Source organism: Somniosus microcephalus, chromosome 13 (genome assembly GCF_052327205.1).
Source record: "Somniosus microcephalus isolate GS21.2 chromosome 13, FLI_Smic_1.0, whole genome shotgun sequence".
Lineage (NCBI taxonomy): Eukaryota > Metazoa > Chordata > Chondrichthyes > Squaliformes > Somniosidae > Somniosus > Somniosus microcephalus.
In genome coordinates this window covers 14051372-14078683 of record NC_140999.1, presented here as the reverse complement: position 1 = coordinate 14078683, position 27312 = coordinate 14051372, and the positions used below count along the sequence as shown (strand labels likewise).

Below are 27312 nucleotides of genomic sequence, written 5' to 3'. Positions count from 1 at the left end.
AACAGCTTCTACCCCCAGGCCATAAGACTCATGAACGTATAATTTATTATTATTTATTACTGTTGTTTTATTTATTATTACTGTACTTCTATTAGTATTTTATCATTGTTATGCCATATTTATTCCAATGTTGGGAGGACTCCTAAAAACCAACATTTCATTGTGCAGTACACACGTCTGCTGCATATATGACAAATAAAAAAAATTGAATTGATTGATAGTACAGTGCTGATTCCATCATCAAAGAAGAGGGTTACAGAGGGACTGCTAGCTCAACTAATTATAATTAAAAAAAAAATACCCTCAAGGTGTTTTAAAATCAAATATTAAAAAATAATTTCCATCATTATCATAGATTTTGCCAGTATAATAGATAGGTTTTGAAAAACAGTTCCTCCCTGAATTATTTTAGTGAATGGAGCGGAAGCAGTCTTGTTGGAAAAGGGTGCGATGTTGTAAACAATTAATTCTGATTCTGAGCAGTAGGTTTTCAAGCTGCCATTAGATTTCTGGCCACCAGGGACCAAACATACTGCCTTTGGCGCCATAGTGAGAATTTCCCTGGGGCAGAATTTCCTCTGTGCTCTGTGTCTAACAAAACCGTTAACCCATTTATAAAAGATGGGTTTCTGACTTTGTTACACGTAGGAAATTTACACCCCCTCCCCCTGAACATATTGTTAAACAAGGATCCGACTGGACTCCCAGCCTATGAGAGATAGAAAAAAAAAGAAAGACTTGCATTTCTATATATAGCACCTTTCACAACCTCAGGACGTCCCAAAGCGCTTTACAGCCAATGAAATATTTCTGAAGTGTAGTCACTGTTGTAACGTAGAAATAATGAAGGTTCATCGCTCGATTCATTCCTAGCCTAGGGTAACATGGCTATGGTGATTACTGGAGTAACACTTCCTATTGTACAGTATTTCATTTTATTGGGCTTTTCTTGTCTGATTTCTACCTGCTGGGCCAATTGGGCGTGTGTGTGGTATAAAGGAATATTCATTGATATGTATACAATGGAATTTATTTTGGTGTGGCCACCAACCAGTTAGTGGAACCATTCCATCAGTGGGACCATTGTGAATACTGAACACAGAAGCAGGCTTCACAGTGAAGGAGTGATATTGATAGTTCTGTGCAGTACACCCGCAGTCACCAGCACTCTGTATTACAAAAGGACCTGATTTCCAGAGACGCACCAACACTTAGAGACCCACATTTTTTCTGACCATGGACGTCCCGCTGGGAATATGGATTTGCTGACGAAACCATTCAATGCACAGAGCTGAATTCTTTCCCTTTTAGCAATGGGAATTCTGGGTCCTTGCCATCTGATTTAGGAACACTAGCAAGAAGGGAAAACAAATAGGCAACTACTTTATTCAAATGTATTGCATAGTGAGTGCATTTGTCACACACAAGATGCCACACTTTGCTACAGATACAAAAACAAATTTGAAAAAGCAAATAGGGCCAGCTAGTTCTTGCTGGGTTCTTCTGACCTGGAGCCAGAAATTTATAAGAACTGACAACTGCCTATTTTAAACAAAAGTACCCCACAGGGAATACTTGGGACAATTAGCCTTTGGCACAGTGGTAGCATTTCCGCCGATGGTGCAGGGTTCGAACCCCCACTCCAGACTGTCCTGGCGAGTGGAGTCGGAGCTCCGACTTTGAATTCTGGGTTGACATCCAGCGGGATACTCGCGTCCAGTGGGTGGCCCCCCTCCACCCCACCTCATCGTATGGGTTGTGGGAGCCCATAAAACCCTCCCGCCGTATCGGACTAACCACCCTATCGACTGGTATAAAGATGGTTACGACCATGGAAGGAGCATTAACGTCGCGGCCAGTCAGACTGTTAATCAGCCTGCAAGTCCTTCCACTACTTCACACTGATCCCCAAAGGGAGCAGAGAGAAGACACGAAATAGAAGAAGTAGCTGAACATCTCAACTGTGCTCTAAACTACCCCTGAGCAATACCATGGGAGATATGCCCAATTGTTTTAATGCACAGGATTCAGCAGGACAGTGTAATGATATCAACAAATAGTGATGGTATTTGCCTGTTTGATTATTTATGCCTTACCAGCATATTTGCCTGATTGATTATTTATGCCTGACCAGCAGAGGGCATGTGAGAGACAAGCAGGTTAGTTTTGGTTTCGCTTTAGATGGATCTCTAAGATGGTGTCTCCTGTAATGCTGTTAACTTGTTGAACAAGCTTTAGATTAAAAGGCATTCTCTTTCATGAATGTGTCGTCATTGAACCCACATACAAATCAATACAGACAGAAGAGACAAAGAGGAACAATTTCCTATCAACAAAATTTCAATAGTTTGCGGTCCCGAACCAGAAACAGCGCCAAACATTATCCAAAGTAAAGTGAATGCAGGAAATGGTGTGACGTGTGAGACCTCCTAAGTAATGTAAGCAGTCCAAAGGAGTATCAGGATTGAAAAATAGACATGAGCTAGATAGAAGAATGATGATCCTTATCATTTTATCCTGAGCATGGCTGGAGGTCAGCCTAATAGACTGAAGGACTTAGAGAATTGAATTGGCAATAGTGACCGTGTGGAATAAGTGACAGCAGTGCTCCAATCGCTGCCATCACTGATATCTTACTGTCAGCCGACTCCAATCCTACCCGTGTAACATTAACCTACACCTGAAAAAAAAACTACTGACATTTAATAGAAAATTCATTGATCTTCTTCTAATAAAAAAACACTTGGTAACTGTCAGCGAATAACAGGGGAGCAATCTAATTTTGGCGGGTTTAACTATCAGACCACTTGAGCTGTATATTCACAGTATATGCTGTCACCTCAGCCCCGCATTTGGATTTCTGTCATGTAATGCATTGAGAGCCAGCCAGGGTCCTTTGTGTATTAGATGTACGGATTATACTGTACATTGGTTTTCTGTCTGAAATTGGCAGTGTTTCTGTTTATGATGAGCGTACGTGTGCTGTTCGAGGCAGTGACATCAATTCTGTGATTTTTGTTCTGGACTCTGAAGCTGAGCGCTATGGACCTTGTCAATAAGTGGCTCCACAGGGGAGTATTTATTCATGCGCACGTATTCGTGCTCTTCTGCAGTAAAGTGTAGACAATAGCTCTGATTTTGTGAGACCCCAGTGACAGCATTAGGTCTAGCCGTGCTGGGCATAGGCTGTAAAATTAGCTGTGCTATTGATCCACTACAGGCCCAATTTTGAGAGGCGTGTTTTAGGGCAGTTTACTGAGGACACACAACTTGCGTACACGGGCCTCATATTAATTTACAGACGATCAGAAAATTAGGTCTCATAGAAACATAGAAGATAGGAGCAGGAATAGGCCATTCGGCCCCTCGAGCCTGCTCCGCCATTCAATGCGATCATGGCTGATCATCCAAATTCAGTACCCGGTCCCTGCTTTCTCCCCATACCCCTTGATCCCTTTAGTCTTAAGCAATATATCCAACTCCTTCTTGAATATATTTAATGAATTGGCCTCTACTGCCTTCTCTGGGTGAAGAAATTCCTCCTCATTTCTGTCCTAAATGGCTTACCCCTTATCCTTAGACTATGACCCCTGGTTCTGGACTCCCCGACCATCGGGAACATCCTTCCTGCATCTAGTCTGTCCATTCCTGTCAGAATTTTATAAGTTTCAATGAAATCCCCTCTCATTCTTCTAAACTCCAACTCATGCCAAATTTCACGAGTCTACAGTGGTCGGCTTATCCATAAAAACTTTGGGCATCAGTGCTACCTGGGCACATCAGATAAGACCTGTCTTTGGCCCCTCTGCTTCACGGTAGACACCATGACCGAGCTGTGCCATCTGCTGCAGTCTGACTTACAGACAATGTCAACGATGGGAACAGCTCGTCCTGCTGCTGTCAAGGTCACAAGGCATTAACAGCTTCTATGCCACATGATGCTTCCAGACTGCCTCAGGGGCCACCTGCCATTGAGCCAGTCTGCTGTTCATTCCTTCACCAAGCAACCGACGGATGCTACATTTCCTGGGAAGCAACGTTATCACCTTCCCAAGCAAAAGGAGACATTAACTGGGGAGGGTACGGAACTTCCACTACCTGTCTGGCTTCCCAAGAGTCTCTACCTACTCCCACCAAGGGTCGTGAATCTTTGGAATTCTCTACCCGAGAGAGCTGTGGATGCAGAATCATTGAATATATTCAAGGCGGAGATTGACAGACATTTGAACTACAGGGGAGTCAAGGGGTATGGGGAGAGCGGGAAAGTGATGTTGAGGCCAAGATTGGATCAGCCATGATCTTATTGAATGGCGGAGCAGGCTCGAGGGGCCGATTGGCCTACTCCTGCTCCTGTTTCTTATGTTCTTATATACTGTTTCTCTCTCCACGGATGCTGCCCTGGCCTGCTGAGCTTTTCCAGCATTTTCTGTTGTTATTTCGGATTTCCAGCATCCGCAGTATTTTGCTATCGTATGATATTTGATATCCTGTTGGCTCTGAATAAAAGAAGGTACTTAACCTTTTTGTGCCTTCCCACGTACTTGTTGCCTGCCTCTCTCATGTCCTCCAATCTGAGGGGGCTGGACCCAAGCAGCAAAGCTCGCTTGTTGCCGGTGAACCTTCATTGGAGTGTTCAGCAAGCAGAGGCCCAGGCAAATGAGGTGGCGGGCTTTTTGTCATCACTTCCGCCTGATTGCCATACAATTTCAATGCTTGTGCCTGCTGCAGAAACAAGCACTGCATCGCTCCCCGCAGAACCCCAGATGTACTGAGGCAACACAAAGGGTGCAAAGACGATTGAAATTAGTCTCTGCCCTTCCTAGGCATAAAGCAGAGGGAAATCAGCCTTGATAAGTCTTTCTCCTACTAAGTTTTTTTTAAAGCTTACCTAGGCTGAAGAGAGCATTGTGCACTTAAACTTACCTTTCTGTATAATCACAAAATTGCTAAGTCTTCATTATGGAGCAAAACACTCAACGGTGTGATTAATGAAACAAAGAGATTAAAAAGTAAAAAAAGAGTTTTATGTTACATCTGGAACAGGGCTGTAATTTGTCAGTCGTCAATAAATTTTGAGCCAATTATTTTCCTGTCGGTAAGCTGTAATCCAGTGAAACTTGCCAGCTGGCAAGTAATGCCAATGTTTTTATCCCTCCTGTCTTTCGTCATTTATTGTTCCTTGCTTGGTTTTCACTGGATACAAAATGTCGCAGCTCTTTGACGGTTGATTGCCTCTGTTTAAACTTCCCGTAAGAGTTTTTGGAAAGAGAATTGTTCATTCTGGCAAGTTTAGAAAAATCTGTCTTGATGGGGGGTTAACTTTGAAAACATTTTTCCAACACTGGTCTGTAGTGCCATCAAAGAGATTTCTATTATACTGCAGATTTTGTTAATTGTTGCCAGAATAGTTGCAAGTTATGCAGCAGTTCTCTCAGTTTCCTGAGTGCAGATCTTCTACGGTTTCGTATAGTTTTCTTCAACTTGCAACATCTTCCCTGTGAACAGAGAATTTTAATATGTCATATTTTGTCTGACCACATATCCGTGGCATAACTAAGACCGCCTATTTCCACCTCCATAACATTGCCCGTCTCCGCCCTTGGCACAGCTCATCCGCTGCTGAAACCCTCATTATTGCCTTTGTTACCTCTAGACTTGACTATTCCAATGCACTACAGGTTGGCCTCCCATGTTCTACCCTATGTAAGCTTGAAGTCATCCAAAACTCGGCTGCCCGTGTCCTAACTCGCACCAAGTCCCGTTCGCCCATCACCCCTGTGCTCGCTGACCTACATTGGCTCCCGGTTAAGCAACGCCTCGATTTCAAAATTCTCATCCTTGTTTTCAAATCTCTCCTTGGCCTCGCTCCTCCCTATCTCTGTAATCTCCTCCAACCCCACAACCCCCCGAGATATCTGCGCTCCTCTAATTCTGCCCTCTTGAGCATCCCTGATTTGAATCGGTCAGCCTTTGGTGGCCGTGCCTTCTGTTGCCGAGGCCCTAAGCTCTGGAATTCCCTGCCTAAACCTCTCCACCTCTTTACCTCTCTTTCCTCCTTTAAGATGCTCCTTAAAACCTACCTCTTTGACCAAGCTTTTGGTCATCTGCCCTAATTTATCCTTATGTGGCTCGGTGTCAAATTTTTTGTCTTATAATACTCCTGTAGCACCTTGGGGTGTTTTACTACATTAAAGGCGCTATATAAATACAAGTTGTTGTTGTTGTACACAGTTTGGCGACATTCTCAAACGTATTGAGTAAGATTTTTGTAACTAAAGTTAGAATGTCTGTCTTCATTGGACTTTGTTGAGTTTAACCGATCTGTTATTGAGAAGTGCGAAAGAGAAGTGGAAAATAAATAAACATGATTACTGGGGTCATGAAGGAAGTCAACTAAACCCAGTGATTGAGAAAACTCGGGGTAATTAATGGATGTCTACTCTAGGACAGATGTACCATGCCTATTGAACCCAGAGAAGGAACCTAAACCCTGTAAAGTATGGTTACACACTGTTCAACTGAATGGGAATTATTGCCAATTGAAATAATGTCCCACATTAAATTCAACCACAGATAAAGGTATTGGGAGGCATCAGGTTTTGTAATATGCACTGCTTGGCAAGAGTTGTTACCATATCTGTCGAACACAAAATAGAAATCAAGAGCTATATCTAAAGGATATACTACTGTATTCCAATGGATTCTAGCAAAAAGGATCTTGAGATTTCAGTTCGGAATTGGCGAATTCCTTGGACAAAATGTATCTACAAAGTCCACAGCACTTGCACATTAGTACAGAGATCATATGTACATCTGGTTTTGGATCCAACTGCATTCAATCATTCATCATCAATGCTTTGATCTCCATCCCTTCCACAAAGTCTATAGAATATGGAGGTCTTGTCATTCATAATAGACCATAAACTCCTGAAACTAGTTTAGTGTAACAGAAAGTTCTGTCTATGGACTGGTCTAGAGGGGATAGGGGAGGCCCCAAGCTCTCCAAGTTTCTGTAGATAACTAAATGATACATCTGCAGCTGGTTAGAAAAGGCTTCCTGGTTTATGCAAACTTGTCTTTCAGTTACTGGAAGGAGTTAAATAGTTCCTTACCAAAGAGATTCACAAATCTATGAATCTGACAACTCATCTTCCATATAGGAGAGACAGTACCAGGGAGCTGGAAGTGTTTACAGATATCACACCAACACAGATTTCCTAGAGAAAAATTAAGGAAATGCTGAGTGGATGTCAAAAATGTGGCAGCAGGGTCGAGCCATAAATGACCATTTCAAACTTTATCCATGCACAGTTCTTTGGATTGAGCACCTGATAGTCATCAACTGAAGCTTTAGTTTTCATGGAGAAACCATGGTAAAGGGTCATGGTGCAAAATACCACCAAGGTTGAACTATGCAGCCCTGTTGTTGGAACATTATGTTATGAAATGCTAGCCCTTCTGTTTCCCCAGAGAGGCATAGAAACATAGGAGATAGGAGCAGGAGTAGGCCATTCGGCCCCTCGAGCCTGCTCCGGCATTCAATGAGATCATGGCTGATCATCCAAATTCAGTACCCTGTCCCTGCCTTCTCTCCATATCCCTTGATCCCTTTAGCCTTAAGAAATATATCTAACTCCTTCTTGAATATATTTAATGAATTGGCCGCTACTGCCTTCTTTGGTAGAGAATTCCACAGGTTCACCACTCTCTGGGTGAAGAAATTCCTCCTCATCTCTGTCTCCTCATCTCTGGCCTACCACTTATCCTTAGACTGTGACCCCTGGTTCTGGACTCCCCGACCATCGGGAACATCCTTCCTGCATCTAGTCTGTCTAGTCCTGTTAGAATTTTATAAGTTTCAATGAGATCCCATCTCATTCTTCTAAACTCCAGCGAGTACAAGCCCAATCGACCCAATCTCTCCTCATACGTCATTCCTGCCATCCTAGGTATCGGCCTGGTGATCTTCGCTGCACTCCTTCCATGGCAAGAACATCCTTCCTCAGATAAGGTGACCAAAACTGCACACAATACTCAAGATGTGGTCTCACCAAGGCCCTGTACAACTGCAGCAAGACATCCTTGTTCCTGCACTCAAACCCTCTCGCTACGAAGGCCAACATACCATTTGCCTTCTTAACCGCCTGTTGCACCTGCATGCTTACCTTCAGCGACTGGTGCACAAGAACGCCCAGGCCTCGTTGCACTTCCCCTTCTCCCAATCTATTGCCATTCCGATAATAATCTGTCTTCCTGTTTTTGCCACCAAAGTGGATAACCTCGCATTTATCCACGTTATATTGCATCTGCCATGCTTCTGCCCAATCACGCATTGTGTGGATGGTTCATTTAACTAAATTGAGGAGGCAGTTAAGATCACCTTTAGTATATTTGTATATAAAAATAGGAACAGGAATAGACCATTTAGCCCCTCAAGTCTGTTCCGCCATGCAATTAGATCATAGCTGTTGTGTCCATCAGTAGTAAGACACAGACTGCAGGAGAATGGTACAACAGGTGTTCACTCAACGTGGCTCACTCTGGAACTGAACTGTACAGAGGAACTTAACTGTACAGATTACTACTCAGTGCTATATACAGGTGTGGTCACTGCCGGTACTACAGTATACATGAGCTGTAAAAAGTAGTTCCCCCCTTAAAGGTATATACATTACAATTCCTCCCCTTTTAGATTAACAGTTAAATATCAAACTAATTACAATTAACACTTTTAACATACAACGTTAGCTGAAAATAGTCCATTTATATATTCAGTCTTTGGGGAGGCTTTCTGATCCTTTCTGGATAGCACCTTTCCCGAGTGTCTCGCTCTTGGTGCGGAGGCGATTCTGGCACCCTGTCGTCGGTTGGGTCATCAGCTTCCGATGCTACTGTTTCTGGGGTAGATGCGACCTGTACGTCGGGTTCCTCACCAGGTACGTATGGGCGAGGCATGGGGTCGACTTGTTCCTGTGACTCTAGGATCTGGTCAACATGGCGTCTCACGATGTTCTCCCCAACGTCCACTGTGTACATTAGTGGGCCCTGCCATGTGCATATCGTTCCTAGCTGCCATTTTTCTGTTCGGTAGTCGCGGGCCAAGACTGGTTGCCCTACATTGAAGCTCCTTGTTGGCTTCTCATGGATGTGCTGGAATTGCTTACTCTCAACATCTCTTCGTACGTTTGGTCTGAGCAAATCCAGGCGAGATCTTAACCTTCGGTTAAAGAACATCATGGCTGGGGCCTGGTTGGTGACTGCATGTGTCGCATTCCGGTAGGCGAACAGGAAATTGTCCACCTTATGCTGCAGCGGAATGTTGTCATTGTACATAGCCTTTATTGCCTTCTTAAATGTTTGTACGAACCTCTCAGCCAATCCATTTGTGGCTGGATGATACGGGGCGGATGTGTAATGCCTTACCCCATTCTTCTGCATAAACCTCTGGAACTCTTCAGACACAAACTGTGGTCCGTTATTGGAGCAAATTTGTTCTGGCAAGCCGTTCCTGGTAAAAATGGTCCGTAGGACTGCAATAGTTTTCTCCGTGGTGGTGGAGGACATTTTGATGACCTCAGGCCATTTCGAGTGCGCATCCACGGCTATTAAAAACAATGAGTCCATGAATGGACCAGCAAAATCAATATGCACCCGTTGCCATGGAGATGAGGGCCACTCCCATGGGTGTAGAGGGGCATGTGGTGGTGCATTTTGGACTTTCTGGCATCCTGAGCAGCTCTTGGTCAGGTCCTCGATTTGTTTATCGATTCCCTGCCACCACACATAAGCCTTGGCAAGGCTTTTCATTTTTACCCCTCCCAGATGACCCTCATGAAGCTCATTGAGCACTCTATCCCTTAACTTGGGTGGACTTACCACTCGGGATCCACACATCAAGGTCCCCCGGCACACTGACAGCTGTTCTCTTCTTGTCGAGAATGCTGGCAACAGTGAGTCGCAATGTGCTGGCCATCCCTTCACCATCAAATCATATACCCGAGACAGTGTCGGGTCATTTCGGATCTCCTTTTCTATACAAGCGTTAGTTACCGGTAGGTATTCAACTATAGTCGAATGAAATATTTCGACAGGATCCACTGCTGGTGCTTCCTCCGCAGTAGGCAGTGGCAGGCATGATAGCCCATCAGCATTTCCATGCTGTTTCGTGCCCTTATATTCAATCTCATAGTGGTGCGCCCCTAGAAAGAGTGACCATCTTTGTAGTCGTTGCGCAGTCATCACCGGAACGCCCTTCTTCGGATTAAAAATGGAGACAAGAGGCTGGTGGTCAGTCAGCAAGGTGAATTTCTGCCCATGCAGATAGTGATTGAACCTTTTCACTCCCCACACTAGGCTGAGGGCATCCCTGTCAATCTGGGCGCAGTTACGCTCGGCTGAGGTTAGTGATCATGACGCAAAGGCTATTGGCCTCTCTGAGCCGTCCGAGAATTTGTGCGACAGCACCGCTCCAATGCCGTAGGGTGACGCATCACACGCCAACCGAATTGGTAGTGCTGGGTTGAAATGGACCAATACCTCTTTCGATGTGATTAGTGTTTTGCTCTTCTGGAAAGCTCGTTTACATTCGTCACTCCACTTCCATGGCACTCCAGTTTGCAGTAGGGTGTTCAGTGGGTGTAGTATTGTAGACAAATTTGGCAAGAACTTATGGTAGTAGTTTACCAGCCCGAGGAACGACCTCAGTTGTGACACGTTTTCCGGTGCTGGAGCCTTGACTACTGCCTCAATCTTTTCAGGGGACTTATGTAACCCCTCTTTATCGATAACGTGGCCACAATACGAGATCTGTTTTTTTTAAAAACTCGCATTTGGGGCGGTTAGCTCGGAGCCCATATTCCTTCAATCTAGTGAGCACCTGCTCCAGGTTGGCGAGGTGATCACTGTCATTTTCGCCCGTGACCAGGATGTCGTCCAAATAACACTGGGTCCCTGGGATCCCTTGCAGGACTTGTTCCATTGCTCTTTGCCAAATAGCCGGAGCTGATGCTACCCCGAATACCAGCCGGTTGTATTGGTAGAGACCTTTATGGGTGTTGATTGTGAGGTATTTTTTTGATGCTTCTTCTACATCCATTTGCAGATACGCCTGGGCCAGATCAATCTTAGTGAAGCGTTTCCCTCCAGATAGCGAGGCGAAAATATCTTCAATCCGCGGAAGTGGATATTGCACGGTGTGAAGGACTGGTTTCACTGTTACCTTAAAGTCCCCACAGATGCGAACCTTCCTTGGTTCCCCAGGCGTGCTGCTCAACGACTTTTTCATCACAGGGACGATGGGTGTAGCCCACTCGCTCCAGTCTACCTTGGACAGTACTCCTGAACGTTCCAAACTCTGCAGCTCTGCTTCGATAGCTGGGCGGATCGCATAAGGTACCGGTCTGGCCTTAAAAAATTTTGGGCTTGCGTTTTCTTCGATTTTAATTGTTGCTGTCATGCCTTTTAGTGTTCTGAGTCCTTGCTGGAACACTTCTTGCGCGTCGGTTAGGATCTTTGACAGTCGCCCAGGTGTGACGTTGTCATCCTTTTTGGCAGCCACAGTCAGTGCTTGTATGGAATGCCAATCCAGCTGTATTTTCCGGATCCATTCACATCCCAGTAATGGTGGTCCTCCATCTTGCAATACATACAGGTCTAGTTTTGGTGTTTCCTTACCGTTATATATAACGGTCACCCTTATTTTTCCTTTGGGGTAGACTTTTTGCCCCGTGTACGTCTTCAAAATAATTTTTGTGTCTCTCAAGGGTATGTGTGAGAATAGCCGCTCGTAGTCCCGTCGGTTTATGACTGTTAGGGCTGATCCTGTGTCCAATTCCATTTTTACCTGGACTCCTGCTATCTTGAGAGTGACCCAAATGGTTCGGTGATCCTCCGTTTTGATCACATTATGTAGTTTCAGACAACTCAGCTCCCTGTTTTCGGAGTCGGTATCACTCTTTTGTTCGTCTGAACTATTCTCCATCACCTTATGTACCTTCTGGTACTTTTCTTTTGGAGATTTCTTATTGCTGGTTTTCTTTCCCGACCTGCAGACTCGTGCTATGTGTCCTACTTTTCCACACTGTCTGCACACTTTGTCTTTGAACCAGCAATCATTGTGGTCGTGTGTTGTTCTGCCGCAGTGATAGCACTTCTCTGTTCTGTATGACATTTCGTTTGTGCCATATTCTTGCGGTCTCTGTTGTATCTCTGCAGAGCCCCATGCTGCTGCTTCATATGATACTGCAATGCTAAAAGCCTTGTCCAGCGTAAGGTCCTTTTCAGATAAAAGCCGTTTCTGGGTTCCTTCACTTTGAAGCCCACACACAAACTTGTCCCTTAAGGTATTTGCCAGTCCCGTTCCAAACTGGCAGTGTTTCGATAGTTTGCGCAGTTCTGTTAAATATTCAGCATTGCTTTCATCCTTATGCTGGTTCCGTTTGTGAAACTTGAATCTTTCTGCTATCAGCAGCGGTGTGGGGTTTAAATGTTCCTGTAGTATCGTCACTATGTCTCCAAAACTCTCTTCCACTGGCTTCGCTGGGGTTACTAGATTTCATAATAAGCCATACGTCTTCGCACCCATTAAATTTAACAATACCGGCGCTTTCTTGTCATCTGACACCTCATTTGCCTTGCAGTATACCTCTATTCGTTCGACATATGTAGTCCAATCTTCGACTTCATTGTCAAATGCGGTGATACTGCCACTCTTCGGCATTTTGGGTGTGGTTTAAAATGGCTTAAAATGGCATCTCCCGCGCTTTCCTTCCTACCCCGCTGCTGCCAACGCCGCTCTCGGCGGTCCTCGTGGCAATGGCGGCGCCCTGTAGGTTTCGCGCGCTTCTCCTGCGCTGCTGCCAACGCCGCTCTCGGCGGTCCTCGTGGCAATGGCGGCGCCTCGCGGGTTTCTGCGCGTCTCTCCCTCTCTCCTCGACGCTGCTCGGCCCCTGAACACCAGCTGCGCTCTGTGCGCTCTGCCCTCTCTCTCTCTCTCCCGTCGACGCTGCTCGGCCCTTTGTTGTGCCGCTCGGTCGGGCTCTAGCCCGCCGCTGTCCGGGAAGGGTCTGCGCACTACCTGTTGCCAGCCCGTTTCACTGGACCACCGTGACTGGAAAGCCAAGCCTGGCTCTCAACAGCCTCCCCCGCAATTCTCGAGTCTCTGCTGGATGACTGGGCGGTTGCCCGTGGTCAACGCCCATGTCTCTGGCCTTGACCTCCAATCTACTGGTCTCCAGGATCAAATCCCTGGGAGGTGATGCAGAGTTGCAGGTAGGATCGAATTTGCCTCATCGCCAATGTTGTGTCCGTCAGTAGTAAGACACAGACTGCAGGAGAACGGTACAACAGGTGTTTACTCAACGTGGCTCACTCTGGAACTGAACTGTACAGATTACCACTCAGTGCTATATACAGGTGTGGTCACTGCCAGTACTACAGTATACATGAGCTGTAAAAAGTAGTTCCCCCCTTAAAGGTATATACATTACAATAGCTGATCTGTATTTCAACTTCATTTGCCCACCTTGGTTCCATATCCCTTAATACCCTTGCCTAACAAAAATCTATCAATCTCAGTTTTGAAATTTTCAATTCACCCAGCATCGACAGCTTTTTGAGGAAGAGAGTTTCAGATTTTCACTACCCTTTGTGCGAAGAAGTGCTTCCTGACATCACCCCTGAACGACCTTGCCCTAATTTTAAGTTTATGCCCCCTTGTTTTGGACTCCCCTACAGAGGAAATAGTTTCTCTATCTACCCTATTAACTCCTTTAATCATCTTAAACACTGCAATTAGATCAGCCCTTAATCTTCTATACTCAAGGGAATACAAGCCTAGTCAATGCAACCTGTCCTCATAATTTAACCCTTTTAGATCCGGTATCATTCTGGTGAATCTGCGCTGCACCCCGCCCAAGGCCAGTATATCCTGAGTTGCGGTGCTCAGAACTGAATGCAGTGCTCTAAACGGGGTATAACCAGAGCTTTATACAACAGTAACATAACTTCCACCCCTTTGTATTCCAGGCCCCTTGAGATAAAGGCCAATATTTCATTAGCCTTTTTAATTATTTTTTGTACACTGTACACTAGCTTTTAGTGATTTCTGTACTTAGGTCCCTAAATCTCTCCATTCATTCACAGTTTCGAGCTTCTCACCATTTAGAAAATACTCTGATTTATCTTTCTTAGGTCCAAAGTGGATGAACTCACACTTCTACACATTGACCTCCATCTACCACAGTTTTGCCCGCTCACTTAATCTATCAATGTCCCTTTGCAACTTGCTGCTCCCATCTACACTATTTGCTGTGCCACTTAACTTGGTGTCTGTCATTAACAAACTTGGATATACGGCATAACAACAGAAAATGCTGGAAAAACTCAGCAGGTCAGGCAACATCCGTGGAGAGAAATTTGAGTTGACGTTTCGGGTCGAACCCTTCTTCAAAACTGGAACGAAAAGAAACTGGATCGAAGGCAGGGCTGCGATCGGACAAAAGAATAAAAGAAACAAAAGAAGTAAAAGAGATTAGAAGCTAGACGAGATGGTAATAGGCTGAGATTAGGTGTAAAGTGTACTGGCAGGGCAAAAGATAGCTGCCAGGTGTGAGAGAGAAACAAAAGGAAAGGGGGGGGGGGGAAAGGAGTGGAAAAATTACAAGAAAAAATGAAATGGGGGCCGAGCTTATGATCTGAAATTGTTGAACTCGATATTGAGTCCGGAAGGCTGCAGAGTGCCTAATCGAGTGTTCCTCGAGTTTACGTTGAGCTTCCGTGGAACAATACAAGAGGCCAAGGACGGTGAGGTCCGAGTGGGAATGGAGCGGTGAATTAAAATGACAGGCGACCGGAAGCTCGGGGTCACCCTTACGGACTGAACGGAGGTGTTCCGCAAAGCGGTCACCCAATCTGCGTTTGGTCTCCCCAATGTAGAGGAGACCGCATCGTGAGCAGCGAATACAGTATGCTAGATTGCGAGAAGTACAAGTAAATCGCTGTTTCACCTGGAAGGGGTGTTTGGGGCCCTGGACAGTGGGAAGGGGGGAGGTATAGGGGCAGGTGTTACATCTCCTCCGCTTGCACGGGAAGGTGCCAGGCGAAGGGGAAGGGCTGTTTGGGGTGATAGAGGAGTGGACTAGGGTGTCTCGGAGGGAGCGGTCCCTGCGGAATGCTGAAAGGGGAGGGGAGGGGAAGATACGTTTGGTGGTGGGATCACTTTGGAGGTAGCGGAAATGCCAGAGGATGATCCGTTGAATGTGGAGGCTGGTGGGGTGAAAGGTGAGGACAAGGGGAACCCTATCGTGGTTCCGGGAGGGAGGGGCAGGGGTGAGGGCTGAAGTGCGGGAGATAGAACTGACACGGTCGAGGGCAGTGTCAACTACGGTAGAGGGGAATCCTCGGTTGCGGAAAAAGGAAGACATGTCTGAAGCACTGGTGTGGAAGGTGGCATCGTCGGAGCAGATACGGCGGAGACGGAGAAACTGGGAGAATGGAATAGAGTCCTTACAGGAAGCGGGGTGGGAGGAAGTGTAGTCCAGGTAGCTGTGGGAGTCAGTGGGCTTGTAGTGAATATTGGTCGATAACCTATCCCCAGAGATGGAGACGGAGAAGTCGAGGAAGGGAAGGGAAGAGTCAGAGATGGACCATGTGAAGGTGAGGGAAGGGTGGAAATTGGAGGCAAAGTGAATGAAATTGTCAAGTTCGGGGCGAGAGCAGGAAACGGCACCGATACAGTCATCAATGTACCGGAAAAAGAGGTGAGGGAGGGGACCCGAGTAGGACAGGAACAAAGATTGTTCCACATAGCCCACGAAAAGGCAGGCATAGCTAGGACCCATGCGGGTACCCATGGCAACACCTTTGATTTGGAGGAAATGAGTGGAGTTAAAGGAGAAGTTGTTCAATGTGAGAACAAGTTCAGCCAGGCGGAGGAGGGTAGTGGTGGATGGGGACTGGTCGAGCCTCTGTTCAAGGAAGAAGCGGAGAGCCCTCAGGCCATCCGGGTGGGGGATGGAGGTGTAGAGGGATTGTATGTCCATGGTGAAAAGGAAGCGGTTGGGGCCAGGAAACTGGAAACTGTTAAAGTGGCAGAGGGCGTCCGAAGAGTCGCGGATGTAGGTGGGAAGAGACTGGACAAGGGGAGAAAAGATAGAGTCAAGATAGGAAGAGATAAGTTCCGTGGGGCAAGAACAGGCTGAAGCGATGGGTCTACCAGGGCAGTCCTGTTTGTGGATCTTGGGAAGGAGGTAGAAGCGGGCTGTGCGGGGTTGGGGAACTATGAGGTTGGTGGCAGCGGGGGGAAGATCTCCAGAGGAGATGAGGTCAGTGACAGTCTTGGAAACGGTGGTTTGATGTTCGGTAGTGGATATACGGCTCTCTATTCCTTCATTTAAGTCATTTATAAATATAGTGAAAAACTGAGGCCCCAGTACAGATCCTTTGGGGGACACCACTCGTCACATCCTGCCAATTTGAGTACGTACTAATTATCCCTTCTCTCTGTCTCCTACCTCCTAACCATTTCCCTACCCATGCCAATAGGATGCCTCCAATTCCATGCGCTCTCATTTTTGTTAACAGTCTCTTATGTAGAACCATATCGAGTGCCTTCTGGAAGTCCATATAAATAACATCCATAGAGATTCTCTTATCTACTCTTTTATAGTTACATCCTCAAAAAATTCAACTGCGTTCATTAGACATGACTTACCCTTTACAAATCCACGCTGGCTCTCTCTGATCAGTTCATCTTAGTCACTCTGTCCCTAATAACAGATTCTAATAACTTCCCCACAACAGGTGATAAACTGCTGGGCATATAATTTCCTAATTTATCTCTCCTACCCTTCTTAAATAATGGAGCGTGCTTGGTGGTAGAATGACTCACCAAATAGCAGTTTCAGTTAGCAATATACCTGGGTTTATAAGACATTGTAAACCAGGGCAATGAACTTTCTAACTGCCAAAGAAATCCTGAAATAAGTTTACTGCATTGGAATAACTTCCTTATGTCCATTTTTTAAATAAGCTGTAGTAGAGAGTAGGTGATAGATTTTAGGGCAGATGTTAATAAAGAAACAAAAGAAAGATTTGCATTTATATAGCACCTTTCACAACCTCAGGATGTTCCAAAGCATTTTACAGCCAATGAAGTACTTTCGAAGTGTAGTAACTGTTGTAATGTAACGAAACATGACAGCCAATTTGCACACAGCAAGCTCCCACCAACAACAATGAGATAATGATCAAAAAATCTCTTTTACTGAATTTAGTTGAGAGATAGATGTTGGCCAGGACACCAGGGAGAACTCCCCTGCTCTTCTTCAAATAGTGCCATGTTTACGTCCACCTGAGAGGGCAGACAGGGCTTCGGTTTACGGTCTCATATGAAAGATGGCACCTCGGACAGTGCAAGACTCCCTCAGTGCAGCACTGAAATGTCAGCCTAGGCTATGTGGTCTGGAGCCAGATTTGAATCCACCCCAGCCCCCAAACTGGCCTTTCAATTTGTTTCATTTCCTGTGCTTTTTCAGTCTTGACAAAGGGTTTCGACCTGAAACGTTGACTCTATTTCTCTCTCCACGGATGTTGCCTGGCCTGCTGAGTTTTTCCAGCATTTTCTGTTGTTATTTTGAATCCACAACCTACTGACTCAGAGGCAAGATTACTACCACTGAGTACTCTTGATGTGCCAAATAACTGCCTGAATCCATGAGGTTAAAGCTTAAAACTAAAGGCTTTTATTAAGTAAGAACATGGCATCAAGTTAACACAGTCATCACCGACCCAGCCCTTGGTCGAACATTCCAGAAGAGGGGCGGGGCTAGGGAGGAGCATTAGTGGTTACACCGGTGGAACATTCCAGACATTAACAAGTACAACAACAACAACAATACAAATGCCATAACACAGAGTTATTTCATCACATTCACCCCCTGCTATAGATTCAGTCTGTCAGGAGGTCTTATAATCCTCTGGGAATGATGTAACTCTTGCTGAGGCTCCTCCCGGAGTACTAACTCCGGTTCATTCGAATTCCCAGAATCATCAGTATTTTCCACACTGAGGGTTTGTGTCTCTGAAGGTCCAATACCACGATTGAAAACTCTACTCTCAGAGTCGAACTCTTTTCGAGCTCCAGCAGGTGCAAGGTCTTTAATAGAGACCGTATCCTCTCGCCCATCCGGATATTGAATATACGCATACTGGGGATTAGCATGGAGGAGTTGTACTTCCTCCACCAGTGGATCAGTCTTGTGGCCTCTCACATGTCTGCGCAACAACACAGGGCCCGTGGTCGTCAACCATGTGGGTAACATTACTCCATTAGTAGCTTTTATTGGAAAACTAAACATCCTTTCATGAGGGGTGGCATTCGTCGCTGTACACAAAAGAGACCTTATGGAATGCAGCACATCTGGCAGGACATCCTGCCAGCGAGAGGTCGGCAGGCCTTGTGACTTCAGAGACAGTACGATAGCCTTCCACACTGTCGCATTTTCTTTCTTGACCTGCCCATTACCACGAGGGTTATAGCTGGTAGTTCTACTCGTTGCAATCCCTTTCGATAGCAAAAACTGTCGCAATTCTTCGCTCATAAAGGAAGAACCCCTATCACTATGTATATAGTTAGGCATGCCAAACAAGGAAAACAGTTGGCAGAGGCATTTAATTACAACACCACTAGTCACATCCGGACAGGGGATAACAAAAGGGAACCGAGAGTACTCGTCTATAATATTAAGAAAATAGACATTACGGTCGCTTGATGGAAGGGGACCTTTAAAATCGAGACTCAAACGCTCAAATGGTCGAGTTGCTTTAATAAGATGAGCTGGCTTGGACGGCTTATAGAAGCGGGGTTTGCATTCAGCACAAACACGACAGGTTCTGGTCATTGTCCGGACCTCCTCAATAGAGTAGGGTAGATTGTGGGACTTAATGAAGTGGTTCATTCTGGTAAACCCAGGGTGGCAGAGTGCGTCGTGGAGACTTTGAAGCTTATCTATACCTAGACTAGCACATACTCCTCGTGACAAAGCATCCGATGGCTCATTAAATACTCCAGGCCTGTACTGAAAATCATAGTCATATTTTGACAGTTCTATTCGCCATCTTAAAATCTTATCATTTTTGATCTTGCCTCTCTGCTTAGTGTTGAACATAAAGGCCACGGACCGCTGGTCAGTAATGAGCATAAAACATTGGCCAGCGAGATAATGTCTCCAATACCTGACTGCTTCGATAATCGCCTGTGCCTCCTTTTCCACTGAAGAATGTCGAACTTCTGGTCCTTGCAATGTACGAGAGAAGAAGGCTACTGGTCTACCAGCTTGGTTAAGAGTTGCTGCCAACGCAAAATCAGATGCATCACTTTCCACTTGAAAAGGGATCTTCTCATCCACGGCACATACCGCTGCCTTCTCAATGTCCCGTTTGATATTAAGGAAAGCCTCCTGAGCTTCCGCCGATAGCAGAAAAGATGTCGACTTAATAAGAGGTCGGACTTTATCTGAGTAGTTAGCCACCCACTGGGCATAGTACGAGAATAATCCCAGACACCTTCTTAAAGCTTTTACAGTGTGAGGTAAAGGTAATTCCTTAAGTGGGTGTAATCTTTCAGGATCTGGCCCGATTACCCCATTCTCCACAATGCAACCAATAACACACAAACGTGTGGTATTGAAGGTACACTTGTTTTCGTTGTAGGTCAGGTTTAACCTCTTTGCAGTCTCTAGGAACTTCGCGAGATTTTGATCATGCTCCCGTTGGTCGCGCCCACAGATAGTAACATTGTCCAGGTACGGGAATGTTGCTTCCAACGCGTATTCATCCACCATACGATCCATCTCCCGCTGGAAGACGGATACCCCATTCGTCACTCCAAAGGGCACCCTAAGGAATTGGTACAGGCGCCCATTAGCTTCGAAGGCCGTATAAGGTCGGTCTTCTATTTTAATGGGGAGTTGATGGTAGGCAGACTTTAAATCAATGGTGGAGAACATGTGGTACTGAGCTATCTGGTTCACCATCTCAGAAATACGAGGCAAAGGATAGGCGTCTAATTGGATATACAAGTTTATAGTCTGGCTATAATCGACCACAAGTCTTTTCTTTTCATTAGTTTTAACCACCACCACCTGGGCACGCCACGGGCTACTACTGTGTTCGATGATTCCCTCCCGTTGAAGCCTTTCCACTTCCTCTTTTATAAATGTTTTATCTTCTGAACTATACCGTCGACTCTTAGTCGCTATAGGTCTACAATTAGGAGCAAGGTTCGCGAACAAAGAAGGCGGACTTACTTTTAAAGTAGAAAGGCCGCAGACTGTGAGTGGAGGCTGAGATCCACCATACTTAAGGGTGACGCTCTCATGCTGACACTGGAAGTCCAAGCCTAAAATTAAGTTCACACACAACTGAGGTAATATGAGGAGTTTAAAGTCCTTATACTCCGCATCCTTAACGTTCAATGTGACTTTACAATATCCAGTTACCTCCGAAGTAAGGGACTTGGACGCCATCACATTTCACTTCAAGTAGGATACACCTTCAATGAACAGGAGTTAACAAGGTTGGGGTGTATAAAACTTTCAGTACTGCCACAGTCTATCAAACACCCAGTAGGACGACCATTAATCTTGATGTCCATCATAGATTTCGACAAGGAACACAGTATAGTCTGGTCAACCGTAGCCGAGGCTAGAGTAAAACGATGGGCGGCAGCAGAGAAGGCATCGGGTACAGGATTACCCTTACACACTTTACTAAAATGTCCCCGTTTCTTACATTTAAAACAGGTAGCCTCTCTGGCTGGGCATCTTTGCCTGGGGTGTTTAGATTGGCCACAAAAATAACACTTAGACCCATGGGGTACAGCCGCAACAATAGGATTAAGTGGAGGCTACATTGGTGTTATGGATGCCTCCATACTCGGAACACACGAGGCTGAGAGAGACGCATGGGCTGATGCATACACTTCTAAATTCTTCTGGGCTACATGTAACGATCGAGCAGTAGCGATGACCGTTTTTAAAACTAACGAGTCGTTCTCGAGGAGTCTCTGTCTAATATAATTAGATCGGAGGCCAGATATGAAAGAATCGCGGATGGCTTCTTCCTGATACACTATGGCAGAGACAGCCTTGTAGTTGCAATCCTTAGCCAAAGCCTTAAGGTCCTGCAGGAAATCGTCCAGAGATTCCTCGGGTAATTGCCTGCGAGTAGACAAAAGATACCTGGCGTATACTTCATTAACCGACTTAAGGTACTGGGCCTTAAGGGCTGCGAGGGCCTCTTCATATGTAGTAATATCTTCAATTATCGAGTAAGTTTGATGACTTACCAAGTTGGTTAGAAGACCCAACTTGTTAACATCGAAGCCAATGCGTAAATTTCTTCGACGCGTCTGCCGAATGGGGATCGATATCCAGACGCTCTGGTTTCAAAAATCGATCCATCTTCCAAAAGTTGTTACTTAATAAAATTGATGTGCCAAATAACTGCCTGAATCCACGAGGTTAAAACTTAAAACTAAAGGCTTTTATTAAGTAAGAACATGGCATCAAGTTAACACAGTCATCACCGACCCAGCCCTTGGTAGAACATTCCAGAAGAGGGGCGGGGCTAGGGAGGAGCATTAGTCGTTACACCAGTGGAACATTCCAGACATTAACAAGTACAACAACAACAATACAAATGCCAGAACACAGAGTTATTTCATCACAACTCTAAAGGCGTCCCTCATAGTTGAAGCAAATTTGTCAACTTGACACAATGAAGTCCCCTCAGGTGCAAGACCGCCAGCCGTATGTCACCAAGCACTTTACCTTTGACAGATTTCAGGACAAAACGAGCAGTCTACATTAAACAATTTGCATAGGAATGTCTTTGAAGTGACCTTTTACATTCCAGACAGTAATATGAATGTTCTCCAGCTTGGGGAAAGCACACTGGCAGCAGCCTAAATTTGGTGACCAGTCACATCTCAGAAAGTCATTAAAAATATATAATGAAAGCAAAATACTGCGGATGCTGGAAATCCGAAATAACAACAGAAAATGCTGGAAAAACTCAGCAGGCCAGGGCAGCATCCGTGGAGAGAGAAACAGTCAACGTTTCAGGTCGAAGACCCTTCTTCAGTTCTGACGAAGGGTCTTCGACCTGAAACGTTAACTCCGTTTCTCTCTCCACAGATGCTGCCCTGGCCTGCTGAGTTTTCCCAGCGTTTTTTGTTGTTATTAAAAATATATAGCCTTTCTTAGGATTTGAATTGCGACCGATCCCCTATTCATCACAGTGGACGTACCAGAAAAATGACAGACTAAACCACCGACTGCTATTTTTTTTGTGTTTGTGTGGAGCACTTTGACAGACTAATCTCTCTCTGATCACTCAAGCACAGTATGTGAAAGTCACCGTCCTTTGCTGGCTATAGCATTCCTTTCAACATGATACTCTGCCCTCGGTGGTGCCACCTCTCCAAATAGTCTTGAGGTCTTCCTCAGTTTTCTTTCCTGTCGGAGTCCATGGATAGAATTTCCTACCAGGTCTTTTATGTGACATTAATTAATATTACTAAACTGAGAGTTGCTGTGTTGTTTCCCTGCCATCCTCATCTCTGATCCTTTGTTGCTTCTATTTCCTTCGGGGTATCACTGTAAATTCTAACTGCTATTTTCCATGTACTATGACCGGCAGAGAATCAGATACCGCTCCACAAACATGCAAGACAATCCCTCAGCCGCTAAGATCACCTGTGCACAATCACATCAAAGTGGTTCCACCTCAGATTAGGCTGTCATTTTGCTTTTGATGTTTATTTAATCTTTTGAAATTGAGACCATTATTCAATCTGTAGGTTAAATCATGCTGTGTAATGTTAGCATGCAATTACTTAACACGTTTGTATAAAATTGCTCCCTCTGCTATTTTAACAAGGTGTTTGATTTTAAGTCAATTAATATCTCCATTAAAATAACAACTTGCATTTATATTGCACTTTTAGATAGAAAATCTTTTTAAGGTGCTTCACAGAAGCGTAGTCAGACAAAAATGGGTGCTGAACCAAAGAAGGAGATATTTGGAGGAGTGACTAAAAGCTTAGCCGCAGAGGTGGGTTTTCAGAAGGATCTGAGAGGAGCGGGAGATGGAGAGGCAGAGGGGTTTAGGGAGGAAATTGATGAGCATGGCTCCTGGGTGACTGAAGGCAGGGTCTACAAAGGTGGGTTAAGGGGGTGGGGAGGGGGGTGTTCACAGAAACCACAGAAACCCCACAGTGCAGATAGAGGCCATTTCGGCCCATCGAGCCTGCACCGACACATATCCCACCCGATCCCCGTAACCCCTACACCAACACATATCCCACCCTATCCCCGTAACCCCATGTATTTAATCCCCCCTAACACTAAGGGTCAATTTATCATAGCCAATCAACCTAACCCGCACATCTTTGGACTGTGGGAGGAAACCGGAGCACACCCACGCAAACACGGGGAGAATGTGCAAACTCCACACAGACAGTCGCCCGAGGCCGAATTCGAACCCGGGTCCCTGGTGCTGTGAGGCAACAGTGCTAACCACTATGCCACCGTGTCTGGTGGTAGGGGGCGGGTAGGAGACACAAGAGGTCAAGGCCAGAGGAACAGTAAGTTCTGGGAAGCTTGTAGGGCTGGAGGAGGTTACAGAGATGGGGAGGGGCAAGGCCATGAAGAGGTTTAAACATGAGGATTAAAATTTTAAATTGGAGGCATTGGGAGCCTGGGAGACAATGCAGGTCAGCAAGGACAGAGGTGGTGGGTGAGCGATAGGATACGGGCAGCAGAATTTTGGATGAGCTTGTTTGTGAAGGGTGAAGGATGGGAAGCTGGCCAAGAGAGCATTGGAATAGGCAAGTCTGAGTTGATAAAGGCATGGATGAGGGTTTCAGCAGCAGGTGGGCTGAGGTTGGATGGAGGCAGGTGATGTTATGGAGGTGGAAGTAGGTAGTCTGTGTGGTGGAGAGGAAATGGGATGGGAAGCTCAGTTCAGGGCCAAATAGGATGTCAAAGTTACAAAGGATAGCCGCACAAATATGCAAATATCACACAGCAAGGTAACATCCCAATATTTTCTATTCATAACATATTTCATATCCTTTACTGTAATTTGTGTTATTTCTGTTTCCATACTACTATCCTGTTGTATTGACTGAGGTGCACCAATCAATAGTGAACACGACAAAAGGACTTTAGCCTTCTGGACTCAACATCGAGTTTAACAATTTCAGACCATATCCTCTGCCCCTAACTTTTTTTCCATGTTTCTCTCTCTCTCACATGGCAGCTGTCGATCATTTTGCCATTGCCATTTACACTTCATCTAGCGCCATCTTTTGTTTCTTAACTTGTCCCATTACCATCTCCTTTTGCCTTGCACCATCATCCCTTTTGTCTCTTAATCTCTCCTGCCTTCCATCCCATCACAGACCTTCCCTTTTGTTCTTTCCTCCCCTCACCCCTTTCCCTGCCCCCTACACTTGCTTAAAAACCTGTTCCATCTCCAGCTTTTTCCAGTTCTGACGAAAGGTCATCGACCTGAAACGTTGGGGGCGATTTTGCCAATGGGGAGCTTTTGGAGGCGGGACTCCCACTTGTCGGGTTTCAGTCCCGCCTCCATCAACTTCTGACCAACCCACGCTATCTTCCCTTAATTGACCTTGTTAAGCCCGCCCAGCAGGTTTAGCAGGCCAATTAAGGGAAAGCCGATTGCAGAGAACGTCAATATATGACGTTTCATCTGCCAAAAATTTTTGACAGATGAATTGTCATCGTTTGACAGCTCTGTGAAGCTGTCAAACACTGACATTCTCTACAGTTTGATGAGTTCTTGAATTCAAGACCTCATCAAACCTCTTTCTTTTACAGAAATGAGCTGGTTGTTGCATTGGAGAATGCAACGGCCATCTGTCATCTCCAACGCGGAGGCGCGAGACTCTCCGCATACCCACCGATTGAAGTCTGCAGGAAGAAACAAAGGTAAGTACACTCTTTCTAACACTTTGCACTTACCTCACATATTCACCTCTCCACACTTGTACCCATCACTTACCTCCACAGCACACTTTTGCACCCCTCCCAACCCCGCAGACCCATTGCTCGCCTTGGTGACCCTGCCGGGGTTCGGAGCCTTTGGGAAGCCCGCACTTGTGTGGACAAAATGGTGATAAGCCTATTTTCTGCCTGTTAACTACCTGTTAACAGGCAGTTAAGTGGCTGTAATCCCTTCCCGCCTCCAAGGAGATGGGACCCAGCACGGGACGGCTACCCGCCTCCTGGCAAGATGGCACGGAGGCGGGTTGGGGGCGGGTTGGGTACCCGCCCCCAAATTCTGCCATTTTCCCGGCAGTCCTGCCTCCATACCTGCCCCCCCAGGGCTGGCAAGATCGCGCCCGGTTAACTCTGTTTCTCTCTCTCCACAGATGCTGCCTGACCTGCTGAGTATTTCCAGCATTTTCTGTTTTTACTACAAAAGGATAGCTGTATTATTAATCCATGTAAGGAACAAAATATGGGTCTAGCAACAACTTGTATTCATAAAGAATTTGCTCAAGTCAAGATGACTTGTATGTACACTCAGCTGTACCTGAAACACTACTTGATGCTTTGGTAACGTCACACTCTCGGTGCAGAGCCTCACCTGCCAGGAGCATGTACTGGGCTTGCGCCCAAATACTCCTTTCCGTTCTAGGTGAATGAGGCTTCGCGCCAGGAGCGCATTTTCGCACAATCAGCCCCGGGATGTGTCTAAGGGGACGAATTTCCACGGGAGGGGGGGTTCTCCCACTCGTCCACCGTAACTTCGGTGGAAAAGCCATGGAAACCCAAGGATAAACGGCATAAACAAAGTCACAGTGGACGATCAGATGAACCCCTGAAATATTTATCTGGAGCTCAAAAAGAGCACGCAGTAAGGGACAATATGATTGAGTGGTTATCCTACTTGATCCGAAACCACCTGTGCCATAGTCATTCACTGTTATATGGTCTGGTCATACATGCCATAAACCGAACATGCTATCATAGGAATATAGGAACAGGAGTAGGCCATTCAGCCCCTCGAGCCTGTTCCACCATTCAATGAGATCATGGCTGATCTGCAACCTAACTCCATCTACCCGCCTTTGCCCCACATCCCTTAATACCTTTGGTTAACAAAAATCTATCAATCTCCGATTTAAAATTAACAATTGACCTAGCATCAATTGCCGTTTGTGGAAGAGAGTTCCAAACTCTACCATCCTTAGAAGTGTTTCCTAATTTCACTCCTGAAAGGTCTGGCTCTAATTTTTAGACTAGGCCCCCTAGCCCTAGACTCCCCAACTAGCAGGAATAGTTTATCTTGATCTACCCTATCTGTTCCCCTTAATATCTTGAAAACTTGGATCAAATCACCCCTTAACCTTCTAAATTCCAGGGAATACAAGCCTAGTTTGTGTAATCTCTCCTTGTAATTTAACCCTTGGAGGCCAGGTAAGGGTTAAATTTTAAAACATAATTTAAATACAGAAACCTAATTTGAAAACGTGAGCTCTTGTGAAAGTTCTTACTGAGGGTATTACTGTGTCAAGCCATCTCTAAAAGGCTACATTTCCCTGAGTAATCTCACTGACTCGAATCCTGGATTCTGTATACGTACCAAGGCAGAGACTGTGTTTATGCGTAGAACATGTATACTCTCCCGCAGGTCATTTAATGATTCACTGGCAATATTTAATGCTTTTGTTTTCCATAAAATTTCACATACCTTATAAAAATGAGAAAAGGATGTTAGCTCTGGAATGCAGACACATTACCCCAAATAGTTGCTATCACAGAAACTACGCATATTAGGGGAGATTTTCTGCTTCAGCACTTGCCGGGAGCACAGATCGGGATAGTGTGCAATGCCGGCCTGTGATTTTCTATCCATTAAAATGAATCAACGAAAAACCACCGGCCTGCAAGTCGCAATTTCCCTAAATGCATTCCGGGCAAGTTGAAGTGGGACATCTCATCACTGATTGAATTATTTTCATTATGGGTGTATGTTCGGAATTGGCACTCGCAGCGCAGAACTTTGCATAACGGGAGCATGCATCAGGAAATGAGGCTTGGAGGTTAGTATCTCGTGGGGTAATTTCAGGACCATAGTGTTCCTTAAGAGTTGGTACGGAAGGAAAAACCACAACAGAATAATCACATGTGTGGACTTTGGAAGGAGTGGGCTTCAGGAGCTGAGTGGCGTTTTCTCACTCCAGACTCTCTTGCAATCTTTATGGTCCAAAAAATGGGC

The 27312-nt window shown here is 45.5% G+C and overlaps 1 protein-coding gene across 1 annotated transcript in view; it reads right to left on the bottom strand.

Annotated features, from left to right (window-relative positions):
* Window positions 1–5002: 5002 nt before the first annotated feature.
* The window catches only part of LOC147108066 (uncharacterized), a 42397-nt gene continuing 20087 nt past the window's right edge, over window positions 5003–27312 (bottom strand). The window contains exons 6-7 of the mRNA XM_086005986.1: window positions 26677–26784; window positions 5003–5495 (exon numbers count right to left, since the gene is read on the bottom strand). Coding sequence (XP_085862112.1) covers window positions 5373–5495; window positions 26677–26784 — 231 coding nt within the window. The 3' untranslated portion in view covers window positions 5003–5372. The remainder of the gene's footprint in view (window positions 5496–26676; window positions 26785–27312) is intronic.